This window comes from Pseudopodoces humilis, chromosome 8, assembly GCF_049639895.1.
Source record: "Pseudopodoces humilis isolate 2021_Gansu_Grassland_sample_001 chromosome 8, ASM4963989v1, whole genome shotgun sequence".
NCBI lineage: Eukaryota > Metazoa > Chordata > Aves > Passeriformes > Paridae > Pseudopodoces > Pseudopodoces humilis.
This window is the reverse complement of record NC_142207.1, coordinates 18267708-18286499: the sequence shown is the minus strand read 5'-3', so window position 1 is coordinate 18286499 and position 18792 is coordinate 18267708. Positions and strand designations below refer to the sequence as shown.

The 18792-nt window shown below is 34.8% G+C and overlaps 1 protein-coding gene across 7 annotated transcripts in view; it reads left to right on the top strand.

The window, feature by feature from the left end:
* Positions 1–15187, top strand: part of TTC21B (tetratricopeptide repeat domain 21B) — a 35373-nt gene extending 20186 nt beyond the window's left edge. For 6 of the 7 annotated variants that reach the window (XM_014249188.2, XM_088059124.1, XM_088059125.1 and 3 more), the window contains 10 exons: positions 126–314; positions 3247–3357; positions 4496–4577; positions 5313–5463; positions 5854–6015; positions 6407–6602; positions 8305–8529; positions 11107–11227; positions 13507–13574; positions 14522–15187. In XM_014249188.2, coding sequence (XP_014104663.2) covers positions 126–314; positions 3247–3357; positions 4496–4577; positions 5313–5463; positions 5854–6015; positions 6407–6602; positions 8305–8529; positions 11107–11227; positions 13507–13574; positions 14522–14599 — 1383 coding nt within the window. In that variant the 3' untranslated portion in view covers positions 14600–15187. Of the gene's footprint in view, positions 1–125; positions 315–3246; positions 3358–4495; positions 4578–5312; positions 5464–5853; positions 6016–6406; positions 6603–8304; positions 8530–11106; positions 11228–13506; positions 13575–14521 lie in introns of those variants that run through there. The other variant, XR_015773136.1, reaches the window with a different exon arrangement.
* Positions 15188–18792: the final 3605 nt, after the last annotated feature.

Sequence of the window (18792 nt, the reverse complement as noted above, 5' to 3'; positions counted from 1 at the left end):
TGTAAGAAGCAGAATTGTATTAGTTCTTCCTTCTCTTAAATAAACAAAATACACTATTTTGTAGTTGATAAATTAAATTAATTCCTTTGACAGTTTTTGACTGCTCACTGCTCTCCCCACGCCAGGCTCGGGAATTACAAGGCAGAGTGCTTAAGCGGGCTCAAGTAGAACAGCTGGATGCAGTTCCTGCACAGAAACAGTTAGCGGCTGAGATTTGTGCTGAGATTGCAAAACATTCAACAGCCCAGCGAAATTATGAAAAAGCAATTAAATTTTACAAAGAAGCCCTTGTTCACTGTGAAACCAATAACAAGGTCAGTTCTCCTTCTGATTATTTTGCATTGTTTTTCCATTCAGTTTTTAGATGTAGCAAAATATTTTTCCAGTTATCCACAGAAGAGAATAATTTGCAATTATTTCTACTTCATGATATACATAGAACCTTGAACCTTCTCCCCTTCATTGCTTATCATGATAGAATAGTTGCATGCACTTCTAACTTCTGTTTCTGACAAGAACTCCCAACTCAAGTGGTGTCTGCATGCACTCACATTGAGCTTGTCTTCAGGTACCAGTAATGATGGAGATTGTTCCAATCTTGCTTGGTGCTTGTCCTCTGAAATGAACTCCTAGTGATTTTGGTCAGTGCAGACAATTTATGTGTTTTCTGTGTCTACTTCAGCAATTTTAGACTTTTATCTGGACTGGGTAGGATTCTGATTTTAGTCACAAAATGTTGCTGTTCTTGAGCAGGATTATTGTACTGCTTCTCTCTTCTCTGCACAGTCTTTTCCACAAGTTGATGACTACAGGTAAATTCAGATTTATTTTCCTCCTCTTCCTTTTTATCATTTCAAAACCCTGGGTTTTAGAGATAAGAGAGAGAGAAGCAAAAGTCTAAGAAATTATGAATTATAATGAGCAGAATAATTAAGTGTCAACTTTAGTGAGATTTGTTTCTAGATTAAAATAAATAAATACAGTTTTTGTTCATTTGCCATGATTTTCTGTCATAATTATGTTACATACCTAGGTGTATGTGAAGACTTCTTATTTTGATGCTTCTTATTGAACAGCTGTCACATGCATGAGCTGCTAAATACATCACTTAGTTTAATATTTAATAGCTAATATTTGAACTTGTGGTTCCAAGAATCTAGGTCCTTCCTAAAGCTACAACTTCAGTGTATTTGAGACAGGCTTGTCTCAAGACATCTTCTAAGAATGATAAGGAGAAGAAAAATAAATTGGTAAAGGAATAAAAACATCCTTATAATGGTGATTTCCCCATTCTTCCATTAAGAACAAGGAGACTGACTGTCATGGTACAGCTGTGGCTTTTTCACCAGCATCAAAACCTTACTTGGTCTTTCATAGCAGTACGGAAATACCAGCATGGCATATCCCTTCAGTTCTTGTTAAAATCATACTTCTGAGAGGTTCCCGTTACAAGATACAGACATTTGTACTAAATATCTGTTAGATATTACTGAAGATTTTTGCTTTAATCCTACTTTGCTAGCAACACAGAATACAGTGACGTTTTAGAAAATCTGTCTGAATTTCTGATTAATAACTTGCTGCCTACTTGTTGAGTAATGAAAGCAAAATATTTTGTTACCCACAACTAGTATAAAGGAGTTATCTCAATCTATTTTTATAGTTTCAGTAGACTTGAACTTGCTTTTTTCTCTTCATTTTTAAAAGCACTGCTAGTACAATAATAGAATTTAATTTTGTTATATTACATAATATTATTTTGAGCTGTTAAAAATCCATCTGTTTCTTGGCACCTTCAGAGTTTACTTTCCTTAAAATTATATATGGAAAAAAGGGAAATTCCTTTGAACCTATCTGTACCTTGTTTCATCAGAACAAAATCTGTATTTTAGCCAAAGTAACCCAAAATGCACTGAAATACTGAATTTATTTGTGTAAATGTAAAGAGATTGCAGTCTGTGTCATAGGGGAGTTGTGTTATTCTACATGGTTACATCTGGTCAGTAGTACCCTCCCTTTGTTTCCTTGATCAGGTAAGAGGCAATGCAATTTCCAGATGGAGACTTGAAGGGGATCATGGATTGCATCATGCACATCATTTCATAGTATCATTGTTTGTGTTGGAGTTGACAATGTAGAGACCACTTCCACTCATTAGAATCCAGCATAGAACTCAAATTTAGCTAGCTTTTTCACTTCCTGCAGGAAGTATTCCTTGACTCCAGGACTGCCTTTTGACATTCCAAGAGTTGTGCACATAAAGAGCAGCAGCTAAAAGGAAGCATTCATAGTTTAAGTTCTGACATGCATGTATTCTCTGTGTCATTTCAGTGCTTACCCACCTGCCTTCCTGTTTAAGAATTACATGGTATATGTTTGAGTATGACCAGAACAAGAAGTAGGAAGAAAACAGTTAAAAACTGTGCTAGAAGCCTGCATGTTCTGAACAGGATGTTCAAAACACTGTTCTGATTCAGAAGTTACAAATGTAACTAGTGAAAGAATTATGATGCAATTACAAATGCCTCCCTTTTGGAACAAAAATCAAAACACCATTTAAAATTAAGTAGGAGTGATTTACAGTTTATCTAGTGCTAATTTTGCTTTGTAATCAGTTTACCTTCTATTTGCTTCAATAGAAACTGGATTAAATCTGTGGTAACTTGTGTTTATAAATTTTTTTGTGGCATTTTATTCAGAGTAATCCATGATGGGACTTCAGCTTTAAGAATGTATGCTAGTGTACGTTTCAGTTTGTCAATATTTATTCTGTGGTGGCTTCTCAGAAATGGGTTCACACAGAGGCTTAATGTGGTAGGTTGGAAATGCAAATAAGAAAATAGTTTCTTCTGAAACTTACTTGTACTCCAGAATTAGTTGGTGAATGTTAATGAGGTATTTGTTTTTTTCAATACATTTAAAACTACATTCACTAACATTTTTCCAAGAACATTGTTTACACTGAAGTACTCGTGTCTTCAGAGCAATACTATCTGAGCAGCCCTGTTTTCAATGTACCTTTGGAATATTCCTCAGAAGAAGAAAAGTTTTGTCTGTTTTAAAAGGTGAGGGGATGAAAATAGGTTACTTTAATTGACATGTGCCCACAGGAAACAACAGAAAAGGCTGTCTCTTTAGTGGAGGTACAATTTTTCCCTGGAGCCCTATAATATCAGATTGATACTCACAACTGAACCAACTGTCTTCATCTTTGAATTACATACAGTTAAATATTTTAATATACAGGCAATGTTGGAACTTGCACGTTTATATCTAGCACAAGACGATACTGATGCCTGTCAACATCAGTGTTCTTTACTGCTGAAGAATGACCAAGATAATGAAGCAGCAACAGTGGTATGTGCTATTATGCTAAACCTGCATTAATGCTTTTGAAGTTTGTGTGCCTGCAGTATGATATATTCATAAAGCACTACTTTTACAAAATCCTACAGCTTTGTGATTTCAAAAAAGAAGTGAAAAATCCATGGCAACAAAATGTTTTCCTGTTTATGCCAGCTGATGTTTCAATACAAAGTTTCTAGCAATCATAGCCATTGTTCTATCTCAGTATAAAATGAGTCTTTAGAAGTAAAGGAAAAAGCAGCTGTAGTAAGATTGGATAAAGTATGGCTCAATGCATGTTCTGTTGATAATTGGCTAATACTCCAGGAAGAAGCTATTTTTCCAGCACAGTAATATTAGAACAAGTATTTTTTTTAAAGTGTTAGAAGAAAAGAACTATGTATTTAAGGTCATTTTATAGCCTCATTCAACCTTAGTTAATCATACTCCTACTTAACAAGTTCTAATCACAGCTGCAAGTTCTTGTCCAGGATTTGTATACTTCTTGGCCTAAAAGATAGCTCAATAGATTGAGCAACTTTTGATGTAACACGCTAGGATCAAAATTATTTCACAATGGGAATGATTTATTTTCTCCTAGCAGTCTAACATCTAAAATTTGTTCTAGTATGGTGCATGAACAGAAGTAATAGCATTCTTGAAATACATTATTAAATCTGCTCTATATTCGCTAACTATCAGTGGAGAGAAACTGAAATTAAATAACTCGTTTTAACTTCTCTGCTGAAATGAGCTATCATCTTTTTCCCTAACTTTAAACTAACATTGCTTTTCCATGTGCATAATCTGCAGTTATTGGAAGTAAAATTAGGAGTAAAACTATGCAGTGGTAAAAAAACATATTTCAAAGATATGGCAGACTACTTAATTACCTTTTAATTTTCACCTTATGTGAAAAGGTGTTCATATACTTGTTCATTATTACCCGTGTCTGTTGTATATTAAGTTTGTTTTCCAGAGAGTAATAAAAAGTCCAAGTGATTTTACTTCTTGTGCAGCTCCTGTAGTACTTTAAAGCTAAAGTTTTAGCTCTCCTCATAACCAGAGTTCATTATTTATAATTTTTATTTTACATTTTCACAATTTATAATACCTTGTTTTGTTTTCTCTACATTTTTCAATACTGTAGATGATGGCTGATCTCATGTTCAGGAAGCAAGATTACGAACAAGCTGTTTTTCATTTCCAGCAGCTCCTGGAACGCAAGCCAGGTGAATATTTAGCAGTGATACTTTTCATTTGTTGTGATACATAGTTCTAACAAAAGAGATGAATAAATAATTGAATAAAATTATTTGCTTGATTAAAAATAAATGTTTTATTTATAATGTAATGGATACTAAAGCCAAAGACCATTGCCATCTATGAAAACATAAAGATGTTTTAGGGGAATATGACAAAAATTATTTCTCTTAGATACAATAATTTACTTTGCTGCAATGTAATGTACATAGTTTACCTTAACAAATAGGGTGTTATTTACTTGTTCACTGTAAAACATTTTCTTTTGTATTAAAAATGTCAAGTGCATGAATGCAAAGGTAATATTTTACTTGAAGACTAATAAAGGAAACTTGTCTTGGACAGCAGTAAGGTTTTTTTTAGCAATTTCCAAGTTGGGACCAGAGACAAGGCTACTAAAATCTATTAAAATTTTACTATAATGAACGTAAAGTTTTCTAGTGGATTTTGAAAGAAGTCATGAGAGTGCAGCAAATGGTTTTGAGTGCTTTTGAAAGTGAAGTACAATTACACTTCTATGAAAACCTGTATAAAGGATACTGCAAGTATCACTTGACATCTTTCTTATATCTGAGGTTACTATGTAATATACCTTGTGTATTAAATCATATCTCATTTTTATATGTGAAAAAATTAAAGCAGGCTCTTTATTTCTTAACTTATTCATATAGCAATTACAGTCTCCTAATTATTTGTATATTTAGATAACTATGCAACCCTCTCTCGATTAATTGATCTGTTAAGAAGAGCCGGGAAATTAGAAGAGGTCCCAAGATTTCTTTTAATGGCTGAAAAACATTCTTCCCGAACAAAGCTTGAACCAGGATTTCACTACTGCAAAGGACTGTATCTTTGGTACTTGCAATTAGAATTAAAATAATATTTATTTTGACTATATAGTATAGATTTAAATTAATTTTCTTGTCATCCATTAAAAGGTGCTGTGTTGATTTAATTAAGGTGTCAAGATTTAAGGAAATTCTCAGTTTCTCTGACTATGTCAGGGTGTTCTTCCAAGTTCAATAATGTAATACTGTTTATCTTCACATTTTATAATTTGCCAGACTATTTTTAGTTTGCGAAAAGAAGTTCCTTGGAATAGTGTGTGTGCTGTCCAAACCTTTCAGTATCAGTGTGTCAAATGGGTCATCTGTTTTTAAGTACTTGGATTTCTTGGGATTTGGGTGGAATTTGGAGCAGATAGTTTTACTTGACTGGCTTTAAATATTTTAATTCTTCATGTAGGTACACAGGTGAGCCAAACGATGCGTTGCGGCATTTTAATAAAGCTCGAAAGGACAGTGACTGGGGACAGAATGCAGTCTACAACATGATTGAAATTTGTTTGAACCCAGATAATGAAACTGTGGGTGGAGAAGTCTTTGAAAATCTCGATGCTGACATAGGGTAGGTGAATTAAATAAAAATTGCTTGGGTTATTCTGTCATCTCCTTGTGCTGCCCCTTGACAATGTGGCTTAATTTAAATTGCTAGAACTTTGAGATCATCTAGTGCTTTGAGTAGTCTGTGTTATTGTGAGAGATCATTCTGTACTGTAATAAGTGAGACTGAAGCAGAAAATGTAGAAGATTTTCTCAGGAATGCTGGTCACTTGCAGTGTTACAATCAGCTTGTTGGTTTGGAATTGCTGTTGTTGAAGAGAATTGATGTAGGATGCCTATGTACCAGAGCCATTTTTCTACAAAATGTCTTTAGCACAGAAACAGTTCTAACTTGTAATTAATTTGGTGTGTATTAAAAAAATAAGCTTCTATGAACACTTTTTTCCTGATAATAGTAATTCAACAGAGAAGCAGGAGTCTGTGCAGTTGGCTGTAAGAACAGCAGGAAACCTGCTAAAGGAGCTCAAGCCTCAAACCATTCAGGGTCACATTCAGCTGCGAATCATGGAGAATTATTGTCTCATGGCAACCAAACAAAAATCAAGTGTTGAACAGGCACTGAACACTTTCACAGAAATAGTTGTGGCTGAGGTTAGTAACCTGTCTCATTTCCTCATTCTTCCCTTTCATACTTACTACATTTTTTTAACTAGTCTTGCATTTTATATTCCACAACAGCGGCATGTGTTAATGCTATTTGCTCTAAGGATTATTTTCCTATCAAAGAATATTTTATATAAAATTTGAAAAAGACATTTTTTGAAATAACAATATACATATACTTACAGTAAGCATATATTTTAGAAGTTTTCAGTTGAATTGAAAATTTAGAACCCAACCAAATGCTAATATTGCTTGTTAGTGAAATGTGAGTAGGCTGTTTGGTTACTGGGCTTGTTTTTTAATTCCCAGGGTTGCCAGCAGTATGTCTTGTGACATAAATCTATGCAGTGCTTCATGGCAGTTTGACAGAATTTATACATCACCTTAAAATTCATCTTTATGATAGAAATCTTCAATATTTTATAATTAATTGTAGTTATTAGTTTTAGGAATGATAATGGTTCTTCCGCTTACCAGCAGCTTTCAACAGATTTTATTTCAGCCTGTGTAGAAAGATTTGGTCCGTCAGAATGCCATAAAATATATAAGTTACTACTACTCTTTAACTGTGTGCTGAGCTACACCTTGTCTGAGGCGAGTATACCCGGGCTGATCTTATGTGTAAGGCAGTAAGGGAACCACAAACAAGGTGTCCCTCTGCCTCCAGTACTGGCTTCCCAGTCCTGCTCAGAATTAATCTGAGATCCTGTGAATGTGACTTCTTTTTCACATGGTAACAGTTCCACCGGGAAGAATGGTGCAGTTTATTTATTCTTCCCTCATAGGTTGCATAAAAAATATAGTGTTAATATCTTTAGACTTCTGAGGTTATTGATCCATGATTGATATGGCTATTGAGGGAGAAGGGGGATGAGCTTATTAAATGGAAGAGGAGCTATTGGTGGGATATTTTTTTTTTCTCAGTGCACTATGACAAATGTATTTACAGCACAACCTTAGAAAGAGATGTAGAGGCAGAAAACCTACAGTGAGTCAGAAGCACTGGAAGGAAAAAGAAACATTTCAGTTAGCTGCTCATAGAACTACTCTCAGCTCTTAGGAGGCAGCTGCAATTGCAAGATGTGTGCCTGATTCTCATCCTTTACTAATGAAGGCAGGATGTAAAAAATTGCACTTGTGCCAGGAGTTCTTATTACTTGTTTTTGAGGCTCTTGCATAGAATGGTGGTTTTTGAGAATGCTGTTTGTTTATATATAGCTTGCATGCATACAATCTAGACGTTAAATTTTTAGGAGCTGTACACCTAATGAGAGGAATCAGAGTCCGTTTCACTGATACTTGACAGGCACTTCTACAAGTGAAAAATACCACTTCTATTGTAACTTCCAAGTGATTTCCAGATTTGTTGTATGAAGTATTTGTTTGTATAAAAAAAGTATAGCTCTTAGTGGTACTATCTGATTTTTTTTCTTGTGTGATGAAATACCTGTGGATTTTTTTTAGCATTTCTTGTGCCTGGTGGTTATCATGATGGCAGAATTAATTGTAGCACTAGGTGCAAAACATGTCTGTAAGATTAGATTAGATAATAGGTTAGATACTGTCTTCATTTCCTGAGACTTAGCTTTTAGTTTAGTTTTTAGATACCTGGTGAAAGTCTTGCTTTTAAAAAAAAAAATTTAAATCAAAATAAAAAAGCACCAAGCAGTCCCTGTACTTTGTACTGCAGAAGGATCATATACCAGCACTTTTGGGAATGGCCACGGCCTACATGATCTTGAAACAGACTCCAAGAGCCAGAAATCAGTTAAAACGGATTGCAAAAATGAGCTGGAATCCCATTGATGCAGAGGAATTTGAAAAGAGTTGGCTTCTGCTTGCAGATATATATATTCAGTCTGCAAAATATGATATGGCAGGTGAACTTCTAAAACGATGCCTTCGTCATAACAGGGTAAGTCAATGCACATTGAAAGTAACCTTAGTACCTTTCTATTTTAATTCATCAAAATGTTTGCTTTTGCTCTGGAACAGAATTTTGACATTTATTTATTTGTTCATTTGCCTGGTATTTCACTTATTAAGGAGAAGCAGACCAAAACAAGACGGGAAACCAGCAGCTTCACACTGGAGGGTAGTAAACAAACCTGTAAATGCTGCTTAGTCATTTTTGTTCATGTTCTGTAGCAACTTATGCAAGTTTCAACTGAGAGGACTCTAATAACTTGGAGTGTTCATCAATGTCAGAGATGCGTTTTAGTGAGGCTCACAAAACTGATGAAGAAAGATGTTGCTGTATAAATTTTGGAGACTTGCTCCATTTACTGAGATGGTATATTCATATCTTATAAGCTTATGCTTTTAAACATTTATGTTCATAAGCCTGCTACAGTGCGTGAATTTTTTTTTTTTAATGCTGTTATTAATCTTTTCCTGTGGCAGTACTGTCTGGTAGATTGTCAGGGGACAAGGTCTAATGTGTTGTTTACCTCAGAGTTCCTGATCAGGAAAACTGTACAATACCCTGCTTTGACTATGGGAACAGGCACAGATTTTAGCGTGTGCTTATTTTTCATTTTGATAGGCAAAAAGCTGTTCATGTTTTTCTATCTTGAATTTCCTTCACGTGAGGCAGTCCAGTAGGCTGGTGATCCATACACACTATGCTGCAGGTTCAGAGTACTGTTTGTAGAGCACAGATTTGGTTTAGAAAAGAGCACAATGCTTGTACTTTTTATATTAATTCATTAGTATAGAAGGCAAGGTTCATTATTTGGTCACATTTTAGCAGGTTCTGGGAGAGATGTTTTTTTAACACTTCTTATTTCTAAATACAAAATTGAGAGACAGTTCCAACAGTTCTTGGTATAGTGCTATTATGTACTTCTGCAGAGAGTTCTCCTTAAAATAGGATGTGCTCAGTTTCAAAATCCATACAGCTGGAGAATAAATGTGAGTCATCTCCCAAAACAAGATTTATCTTGAAATAGGCGGTCTGTTGAGCAGGTGTATACCATGAATGGTGCTTTGTTGCAGAAATTACCAAGTGTAAAAACATAGCCCACCAAGAAATTTGTTTTCTTCTAAAAAGTTTGAGATCCATGAGGGACTTAGATAACAGGCTGTGCTTATAGCAAGAAGGATGGCAGATTAGAAGTGTGTGTATCTGGCTCCTTGCAAAACAGCACAGGAAAGAGTGACTTCTCTCCAACTTGCATGCAAAGCTGGTAAGCAGGAATTATGCTATACAAATAGATGTTGAACATTTTGCATCTTAATGTATCTTGTCAGTTCAAAAGACAGTATTTTACGTGGCATTCTCCAGTTTGGAAGACTTGATTGGATTGAGAAAACATGTTACTGTGATTCATTAGTTTTTAGGATTATTTTCAACATATTTGAATTACATATATATACAATTTAAGTAAATATGTGGTGTGAAAAATTCATAAAAGCCTAGTGTAATTTAATAAGGATATTTTTTATTTTAAAAGACTTAGGATTGTTTAGTAAGATCCCAGTGAGCAGACTGTTTGTATGAAATTGAGGCTTCTTACTGATTACTCCTCTTGATTTTGTTGTTCATCGCGAATGAGAGGGGAAATATATTTTTATCCTCAACTTTCAGCATTCCCATACTGATCCCACTATGCTGTGGTTCAAAAGCTTTTTATCAGTAGATTTTGAAAGCCTAATTAGGAATAGTAAATTTCAAGATGGAAGGTAATTTATATATCAATATTGCTTTGCGCTGTCTTTGTAAAAAAGCTGCGTATGTTTTTCTATTGCAAATGTTTGATCTATTGGCAGCATGATAATATAAACTGTTCATGGCAAGGGCATACAGTAGTTAGATTTTTTATAAATAGTTTTCCTGCTTTTATGTGAATCTCACTAAATGTGAGATTTCTGCATGAATTATTATATCTTTCATATGAAGTTTTATTTTGGAGTTAGATGGATTTATATGTATGTATAATTTAAGCAAGGCTAGTATTTTCAACTAGTGCTTAATAGTTTTTCTGAGCCTGCTTTTCAGACGCTCGTGACTTGCCACTTGGATTCATAAGAAATTAAATACTTAATGGTTGATTTTTCTCTTTAGGTTACTTGTGACTGTCTTTAGGCTTTAATTGTAAAATTATAATGTTAAACCATTTCCAAAATTAAAGCTATGAACATACTTTCTTAAGAACAAAACCCAAACAATATTTGTGGAAGGTAAAACACTAGACTTGAAATGCAGCTGTGTGTGGTTATTATTAACTGAGAGAGGTATCTATTTTTGTAGGAGTCATTGCAGTGGCCTCTGTAACGAACTCTACTTGACCTGGGGTAGTGCTTAATTACATATAACTCATTTGTAACACAGATACTTTAAATCAAGACTATTATGTCATCAAAGTTAGGACAATTATCACTTGTGCTTTCCCATTGTATGGATTCAGAGTATTTTAGCAATTAAGTTGTCAGTATTATTTTACGCAAGCTTACCTAAATAAAATTTTAAATGAGTATTTCTGTTTTGCAGTCATGCTGCAAGGCTTATGAATACATGGGATACATAATGGAAAAGGAGCAGGCATATAAGGATGCAGCAATAAATTATGAGATGGCCTGGAAATATGGAAACCAGACGAATCCAACAGTAGGCAAGTATATATAACCTATAAAGTATGATTTTGGTCACTGTGCTAGGAATAAAGCAACTAACTTTTACTGGAAAGACTGTTTTTAATTTTCCATAGAAATAAAATATTACTGGTTTTCCTCACATAAAAACCACAAATGTGGTGTACTGAACAGTCACTTGGAAAGCCCCCATGGCAAGAGGTAACAGCTTTATACTTCAGAAGTTTCTGCTTACTGTTTTAGTACAAGGTTGATCTGAAGCGGTTTTAGTTGGCTGTTTGTAACTCTCTCTGCATGTACAGCATTAATAATGTATTTATAGTAATCTACTATATACTGTTTGTAGTAGAGGGTCTTTTATAATTATATGTGTATATATATGATGGTGACAGGTCATTGATTTGTTTATTTCATTTTTGATTCAAAATTCAAATTGTGGATCAGGTTTTATGTGCATGTGTGAGGATTTAAAAAAAAATATTTTAAATGTCTTTAAATACAACTATTTTAAAAGAGATGGCTAGCTGAAAACTTGAGGCACTAACCAGTTTGGATAATAAACTGAGTTTTGCACTAAATCGTCACATATTAAGACAGTTTAAATGTAGGAAACCCTTTGTGAAAAGGTTGCATAGGATGAAATGCCATTTTCTTATTCAGCACCTAGAATCTGTCCATAAGTCCCAAGGCTGGTAATTGACACAAATTCTGTTCCAGGTTTTGGGATGTGTTTCTTGCCCCTTGGGAATACCTACAACTTCCAGTCTTTCATCTGGGCTCTTTCTGTGTGCCCTGTGGGTTTTTCTTAGCGTTAGGATGAGACAGTCTTTGGCATTAGCTGAAAAACCAGTGTTTCTTAAAAAAAGGTTTTAACTGTTACGCACATGAACTGCCAAACGTTTTGTTTCTTTACCTGTAACTGCTGGATACTGCAGTGGTTTGGTTCATGATTTCATCGAATATGATCTGTAGATTAAAATACCGTTTTATTAATGGGACTTCAGCTCCTGCTTTTATAACATAGTTCTGAAAATGCATATACATGGATGGATTATCAAAACAGAATCTTCTCTGAGTCATATGTACTGTGAACCAAAAAATTAGGAGGGTCAAACTAGAGGAAAGTTTATATCAAAATAGAAATAAAAATGTCTGATTGAAATCTGACTTAGGTTAAATGGAAAAACCTCTACATATCTGAGTTTGGGTGCAGTCATTTTTACTAGATGTTCCTGTTCCTGTAGAATGAGCCATGGTGGTTGTTGTTAAAGTATTGCAGATGTTAATCAAATAAAATGTATTAGAAGGAAGTTTTAATAGTAGTGAAGAGTTGTGATTTCTTGAGTTTGTACAGAACATTGATCAAGAGTTTTCATTTTTTGTTTTGAAATCCTCTAGAGAGTGGTGATTCAACAAATTACAAAACCTTTTGATGTCTAGATAGGAGAGTTCCTTAGTGAAATTAAACTGTGAAATAATATTGCATACAGAAGAGAATATGATATTGAAGGTACTTTGTGCACTTGTTTCTCACAGCATTGTGAGGATTGTCATGCATTAGAACAAAAAGAGTTAAAGCAGCACAAATTTCCATCTGGCAAGTAAAGCCATACAAACTGGTATGAGATCCTGTATTTACCGGTGAGGATAAGTTTAAAAATGAAAGATTTAAAATTTCAAATTTTGGAAACTGCATGCTTATAATGTTTTCTTTCTCAGGCCTCGTCTCTGTCTGGGCTGATACACTTGAGCTTTACCTCTTAGGTTGAAAGTATCAGCCTGGCATGTTGCTATGCAACTTTGCTATTCCACGTGACTTTTTGTATCAGTGGTCTGCTGACAGTGGTACTGAATAGCATTTTAATTCCCTAGTTATTTATCTGTTTGTTTTTGGTTTTTTTACTTTTGTCCTTTAATAATGAGATTACATTTACAGAGGGACAGTGTATTGCAGGACACAGTGAGAAACTCTGTGGGATACCATGGTAATTGAAAGAAGGCAACCATTATGTATTCTTTCCAGTAGCACATGCTCTCCAGAATAATGTCTCCTTTTGATTCAGACATAGTTATCAGTGTGTAAAGGACTTTTATTTACTACTTGAAATGACTTTCAGTAGAAATTTTGATCATTTCCAGGCATATATGAGACAACAGTAGGAAAAAAAAAAAAAATACAAACTTTAGAAACGCACAGTGACCCACAATAAATTGAAATGTGATGTTTTTGTTATTCAGTATAGAAACTAAAATTGTTGCTTTTCCTCTCCTCCCTCTCCCCTCACCCCTTTAATTACAGGCTATAAGCTGGCTTTCAATTACCTGAAAGGGAAGAGATATGTTGATGCAATCGATGTTTGCCATAAGGTAGAATTTGTGTATGCATTTAATACTCTGTCTCCTGTAGCAACATTCTTTTATGTAATGACCCTGCTTTTTGGTTGAATTTACATTTCTAAAATACATAGTTTAATGTTGGAAAAGTGTCCTACCTAAAAAGTGTGATTGAATTAAATATCCTCTTCATAACCTGCTCTGTCTTGAGCTGCATGGAACCAGATAATTAAAGTGACTGGTTATCACATGTGAAAGAATATTCAAATGGCACCACCTTCTTCTGGCCATGTGGTTGCAACTTGGTGAATCCATACAGAAGTATAGCTGAAAAAAACTATCAAATCAAATATTAGTATCAGAAGACACTGTTCGAAAGCAACTGGAGGTATTATCTCTGTATGGTCCAAACATCAGTAGAGCAAGTGCAGAGTAAGAGGAAGGGCTGCTATTACAGAAGCAGAGGGAACATTCTAAATTAATAATTATTCATATTAATAATAAATTAAATTTGCTCTTCTTGGGAAAAATAAAGGTAATTAGGAAGGACAAAATGAATGGAAGGATAAGAGAGAAGAGGGAATTGAAGAGAAGAAGGTGGAAGTAGGTAGAATATGCTAGGAAAGAGCCAAGGGACTGAAAACATGAAGGCAGCATCATCATTGCAGAGAAAGTATGCTTAAAACCTCAGAAATGTCTCCAGAGGTCCCTTCTGATTCATGCATTTCAAGCTACCCAGAGGCTTTAGCCCTTGACCTCCATGTCTTTTGAACCAAGGCGAAAAGACAGTGGAAATGAAACAAAGTCTTTGATAGGAGCTGGTTTTGATTTGCATGTGTGGTCATCTCTATTCACAATTGAATATTGGTGCATTCTTAAAAGAAACTTGTCATGTTGTTATTTTGGTTTTAAAATGTGTAAGCTCAGTGATAAGGGGGATTACCAGCTCAGAACTTTTGGGTTGTATTGTCTTTTTACAGGTCCTTAAAGCACATCCAAACTATCCGAAGATCAGGAAGGAAATACTGGACAAGGCCCGTGCATCTCTAAGAAACTGAATTTGTTTTTTTTATGATTCATGGAGTTTTTTTAATCAGACTTTGGAAACTATGAATGAAATACTGCAGTGACAGAGACCACGTCAGCAAAAAACTAATGTGAATATGATGAATTTAACTACCTTAGAGACCTTTTTTTAATGAAAAAAAATGGAAAGAAATTGTATTGGCTCTCATTCAGGATTGAATACTGCTCCCACGTGTGTTATGTAAAGTGCCATCATAACAAAGTGTTATTGGCATTATAAAAACGTTTTAAACATATAACTCAATATTTTGTGTTTATTTGAAATAACACTAAAACAACAACCTGTCTAGTTGAGTTGCATTGTTAAGATGCTGGATTTTAATTCATGTAAACCATTACCTCATAATTACAGTGTAATCTTTATTAATACAGGAGTATTTCTAAATTATGAGGGGGTTTTATTTCTACATATATTAAAGGCATGCTTTATCTTTTAAAAAATAATGAAAACAAATAGCTATGTGCATTGTTCTCAATTAAATTTAGATTTTTAAATGAAAATGGAACAGTTAAAATACAGATCCTATGTAAATACTCAATAAAGACTCATAGAACTTTAAGGTCTTACACAGAATTTACTTTCTGCTCTTGCTATTATCCACCTGTCAGATTTCCATGAAGAAAACTGTTCTTCATCTGTATTCAATAGTCTTTCAACACTGTATGTGTAGACAACATAGTCATATATGCAGAAGATGGCTCTCATTTTGTTTGATCTCTATAAAACATCATTTTAGGGAAATAACTTAATGCAGGGGTTTATGATCTTCTCTCACATACAGAATATATACCTGCAAATCTTTAGGGGAGCAGTACTGTGTCATGAATGAGTCAAAGGAAGGAGAAAGATCACGTTTCTTTTCACTGATGCAGAATTTTTGAAAAAACACTATTGCACTGCTCTATTTGGTTTTCAGACAGCACTTGATGTTTTTTGTGTCTTTTTTCTAGAATTCTAAAAATTCTGTATTTCTAGAAATAGAAATGAATATTTTATTCATTACTAGAAAAGTAATGTTTTGGCATGAAAAGGGAATTCTTAATGGTAGTGATTAAGTTTATATATTTTATAAGCAATTTGAGTTTTTAGCATTTCCTGTTGGCATTTTGTAAAGTCACTTTCAGTTTGATTTTTGGGTCTCTTTTTAGGACAACTCAACATTAAGGCTACCTGCCAAAGGGAGCTTGTTTACTGTTGTATCTGTTGTACATCTTGCTTATCAATAACTGGGTGCTGTATCTTGGGGAAATTTTAGCCTTGTTTCCTGAATACGTTGAGGTGCATCACCTAGACAATGATGCTGCCTGCTGGTGGTTGCTGTGTCCTGCATTCCAGTAACTTTGGAGCTGTTGGTCAGCTAAACTAAAATGAATAGATGTGTCTTAGGATTATGACAGTTCTGCAAAATTTCTGTGAATATTAGAATGGAGAAGAGACTCAAATAATCAGGGGTCCATGAAACTTATGGTGTGCCTTTGTCCCTTCTGTTTGAGCACTGTCAGTCAGTGTGTACATGACTGTACTAGGCACAATACAAGCCCCCTGGTTTTTGCATGTAAGTTTTGCAGTATGGCAGAGCTCAGACGAGGAAGATTTAGTATACTGGGGGAAAACCTGATGGTATGGGAGTGGAATGAAGAGCATGGAAAGATCTGGAAAATGCTGAGGATGGGGGCAGCTTTTGACTGTGGGGGTTAGTAGGCTATAAATTCTTAAACTCTGCTCAGTGGTGGGGATTTTCTCACTTCAAAAGAATAAGTACTTATCAAGGCAGTTTCTAATAAAACATTTCTTCGTACACAGCCTTATTCATGCAGGATCAATGGGTTGTTACTTCCTAGATAGCATAGAAATAACATTTAGCTGAAGTTCAGAATAAAAATAGGTGCAAGATGTTTTCAAAAACATCAAGACATCTGCATCTGATTTGCTTTTCTTGTAAAATCGACATTAGCCTTTCATAAAGTGTGTGTGACAGATTAAGTCATGATAGATTAAGTCATGACAATGAAATGAGTTGATAGAAATTGAACTGAGATTTTAAGCTTTCTATGGCTTAGTTGGAGAAGAGTTTTATGTATACACCATGCAAGAAAGATTTCTGAATTCCCATTAGCCATCTAGGCACTGGTGTCTTTATAGATGAGGTCTTTAAAAGAGGAGAAAAAATGAGACACTTCTTTGGATTGCAATTAAAAAAAAAGGCTCTAATTAGTCTTTCAGAAAAAAACTTGCTTTAAAATAATATTCTTAGAAGAAATAAATGTCCTTTCTATATCACTTTTGTTTCTAGAAGCCAATTTCAGTTTTCATGTGTTTTTTGTTTTGTTTTTTTTTGCTTAGTCTGCAGAACAAATGGTTTGGTGTCATACCTCTATGCTTTTTACTCTTTCTTACGTTAAAAATGCGTGTTCTGGTAGTTTGGTGGGGGGTTTTAACTCGTTAATAAGTGGGTTTGAATGGAAGAGACTTCTGGGATGGAGGGGAGTCAGTAATGCTAATTTTAAAGCCCTGCACTCTTCTGTGTGATGTTGCTTAGCAACCCATCTTCCAGTTTTGCCTTTGATGAATAAAAGAGGAGAGTGAAGCTGTGAAGCTGTGGTTTCTATTGATTCATTCACTGGAACTGAAAATCCAAGCTTCTTGTAGCTATAGCAACAAAAGCCATAGGTGTATTTTCCTCTTCTCTCTTGTCCCCCTTTAATCTGCAGGTATAGAATGCCTAGAGTATCTTCCAGAGGAAATGAAATTAAATGAAATTATTTTTTGTTACACTGTGCCACATAATATTTTCTCTTTTAATTTACAACTTTTTTTTTAGATTTGTACCAGAGCTAGAAAGATGGTCTAGGTAGTATTATTAGGCAAAAATTAGTATAAATAGCTAAAAATAATGAAACTAGTAAGATTCTTAACAAAAATAGAGTAGAAGGAATTTGAAGGTTTTTTTCCCCCTGTTTCTGGACTAGGTTTGACTATTGCAAATAATTTCTCAAATATGGCTATAGTAATTTTTCGAAGGGCTGTAGACTTCCTAAAATCAGGCATCTCTGGTTTAGTAACATAAACTTTAATCTTGTTACTCATTAAATGAGTGAGTGGTTTTATAAACACACTTTAAACAGAGCTTGTAATGTTAGACCATTTGCTGGAGATTTTCTTTGAAAGGTGACATTTCAGGGATATCTGAGTGCCAGTGGATTCTGGCTCTTCAGAAGTTGATAACTCATTAGTGTGTTCTATATACAGTGCTGAACAGGGGAAAAATAGGAAAATAACTTAAATCTTTCACTAACAAGTATCCATCAGCTTCTGACTATGCAACTTTTCAAAGATCTTAACAGTGATTTTGCTATCTAGCTTCATTTGCTCTGTGGTTTTACCTCTTGCTTCATCTTGCAATGAAATTAGGACTCTTTGGTTTTTGCAGTATTGACCTGCCATAAAATGTTGAGAATTGGACCATTGCTACAAAAATCTCATGCTTTTGTCTCTGCTAAAAGTTGTGGCTAATTATGTGACATGGTGCTTGGTAAAAGAGAAGCTATGTGCATGGTCTACGTCTTGTTCTGAAGTGGGGTTTTCTTCAATCCTGTTCTTGATGTTTGGTTGGGGTTGGGTGTTTGGGGTTTTTTTGAGTTTTTTAAGGAGTCAGTATGCCTGCAAATGCAGACTTTATTTTGGGAAACAGCAGATTTTTGAAAGTACTCTGTAGAAATTTGCCTTCCTTGAATTTTGTGCTACAAAAGTTGAGCATTGGTTATGCCTGTCTCAGGTAATGTGCTGTGCTTAGCACAGTTTAGGCATCAGCTGTCAAAATCATAAGGAAGGATTTTGACATCCTAGAAATAACAGAACCTATAAATTGTGAGAGATTCTGGTCTAAATCTTTAAGTGCTCCTGGGCAGTATTAATTTCTGAAAGAACTGGCATCACCATTTTTGACACTGCTGTGACGCAAATCAGTACAACTGCTGCCCACTCCCCTTCTACTTGCTGAGCACCTTTAGATACTGCGGTTCAGCAGCTCAGAGAATGAAGTTTTGAAGTGCTGGGGTGACACGGTGATTTGTGCTGCTATTATTTGACAGTAGGAAAAAGGGGAGACTCTACACTCTGTTACGAGAGTGCAAATATTACTTCGGGTTTTTTGTCCCCCACATT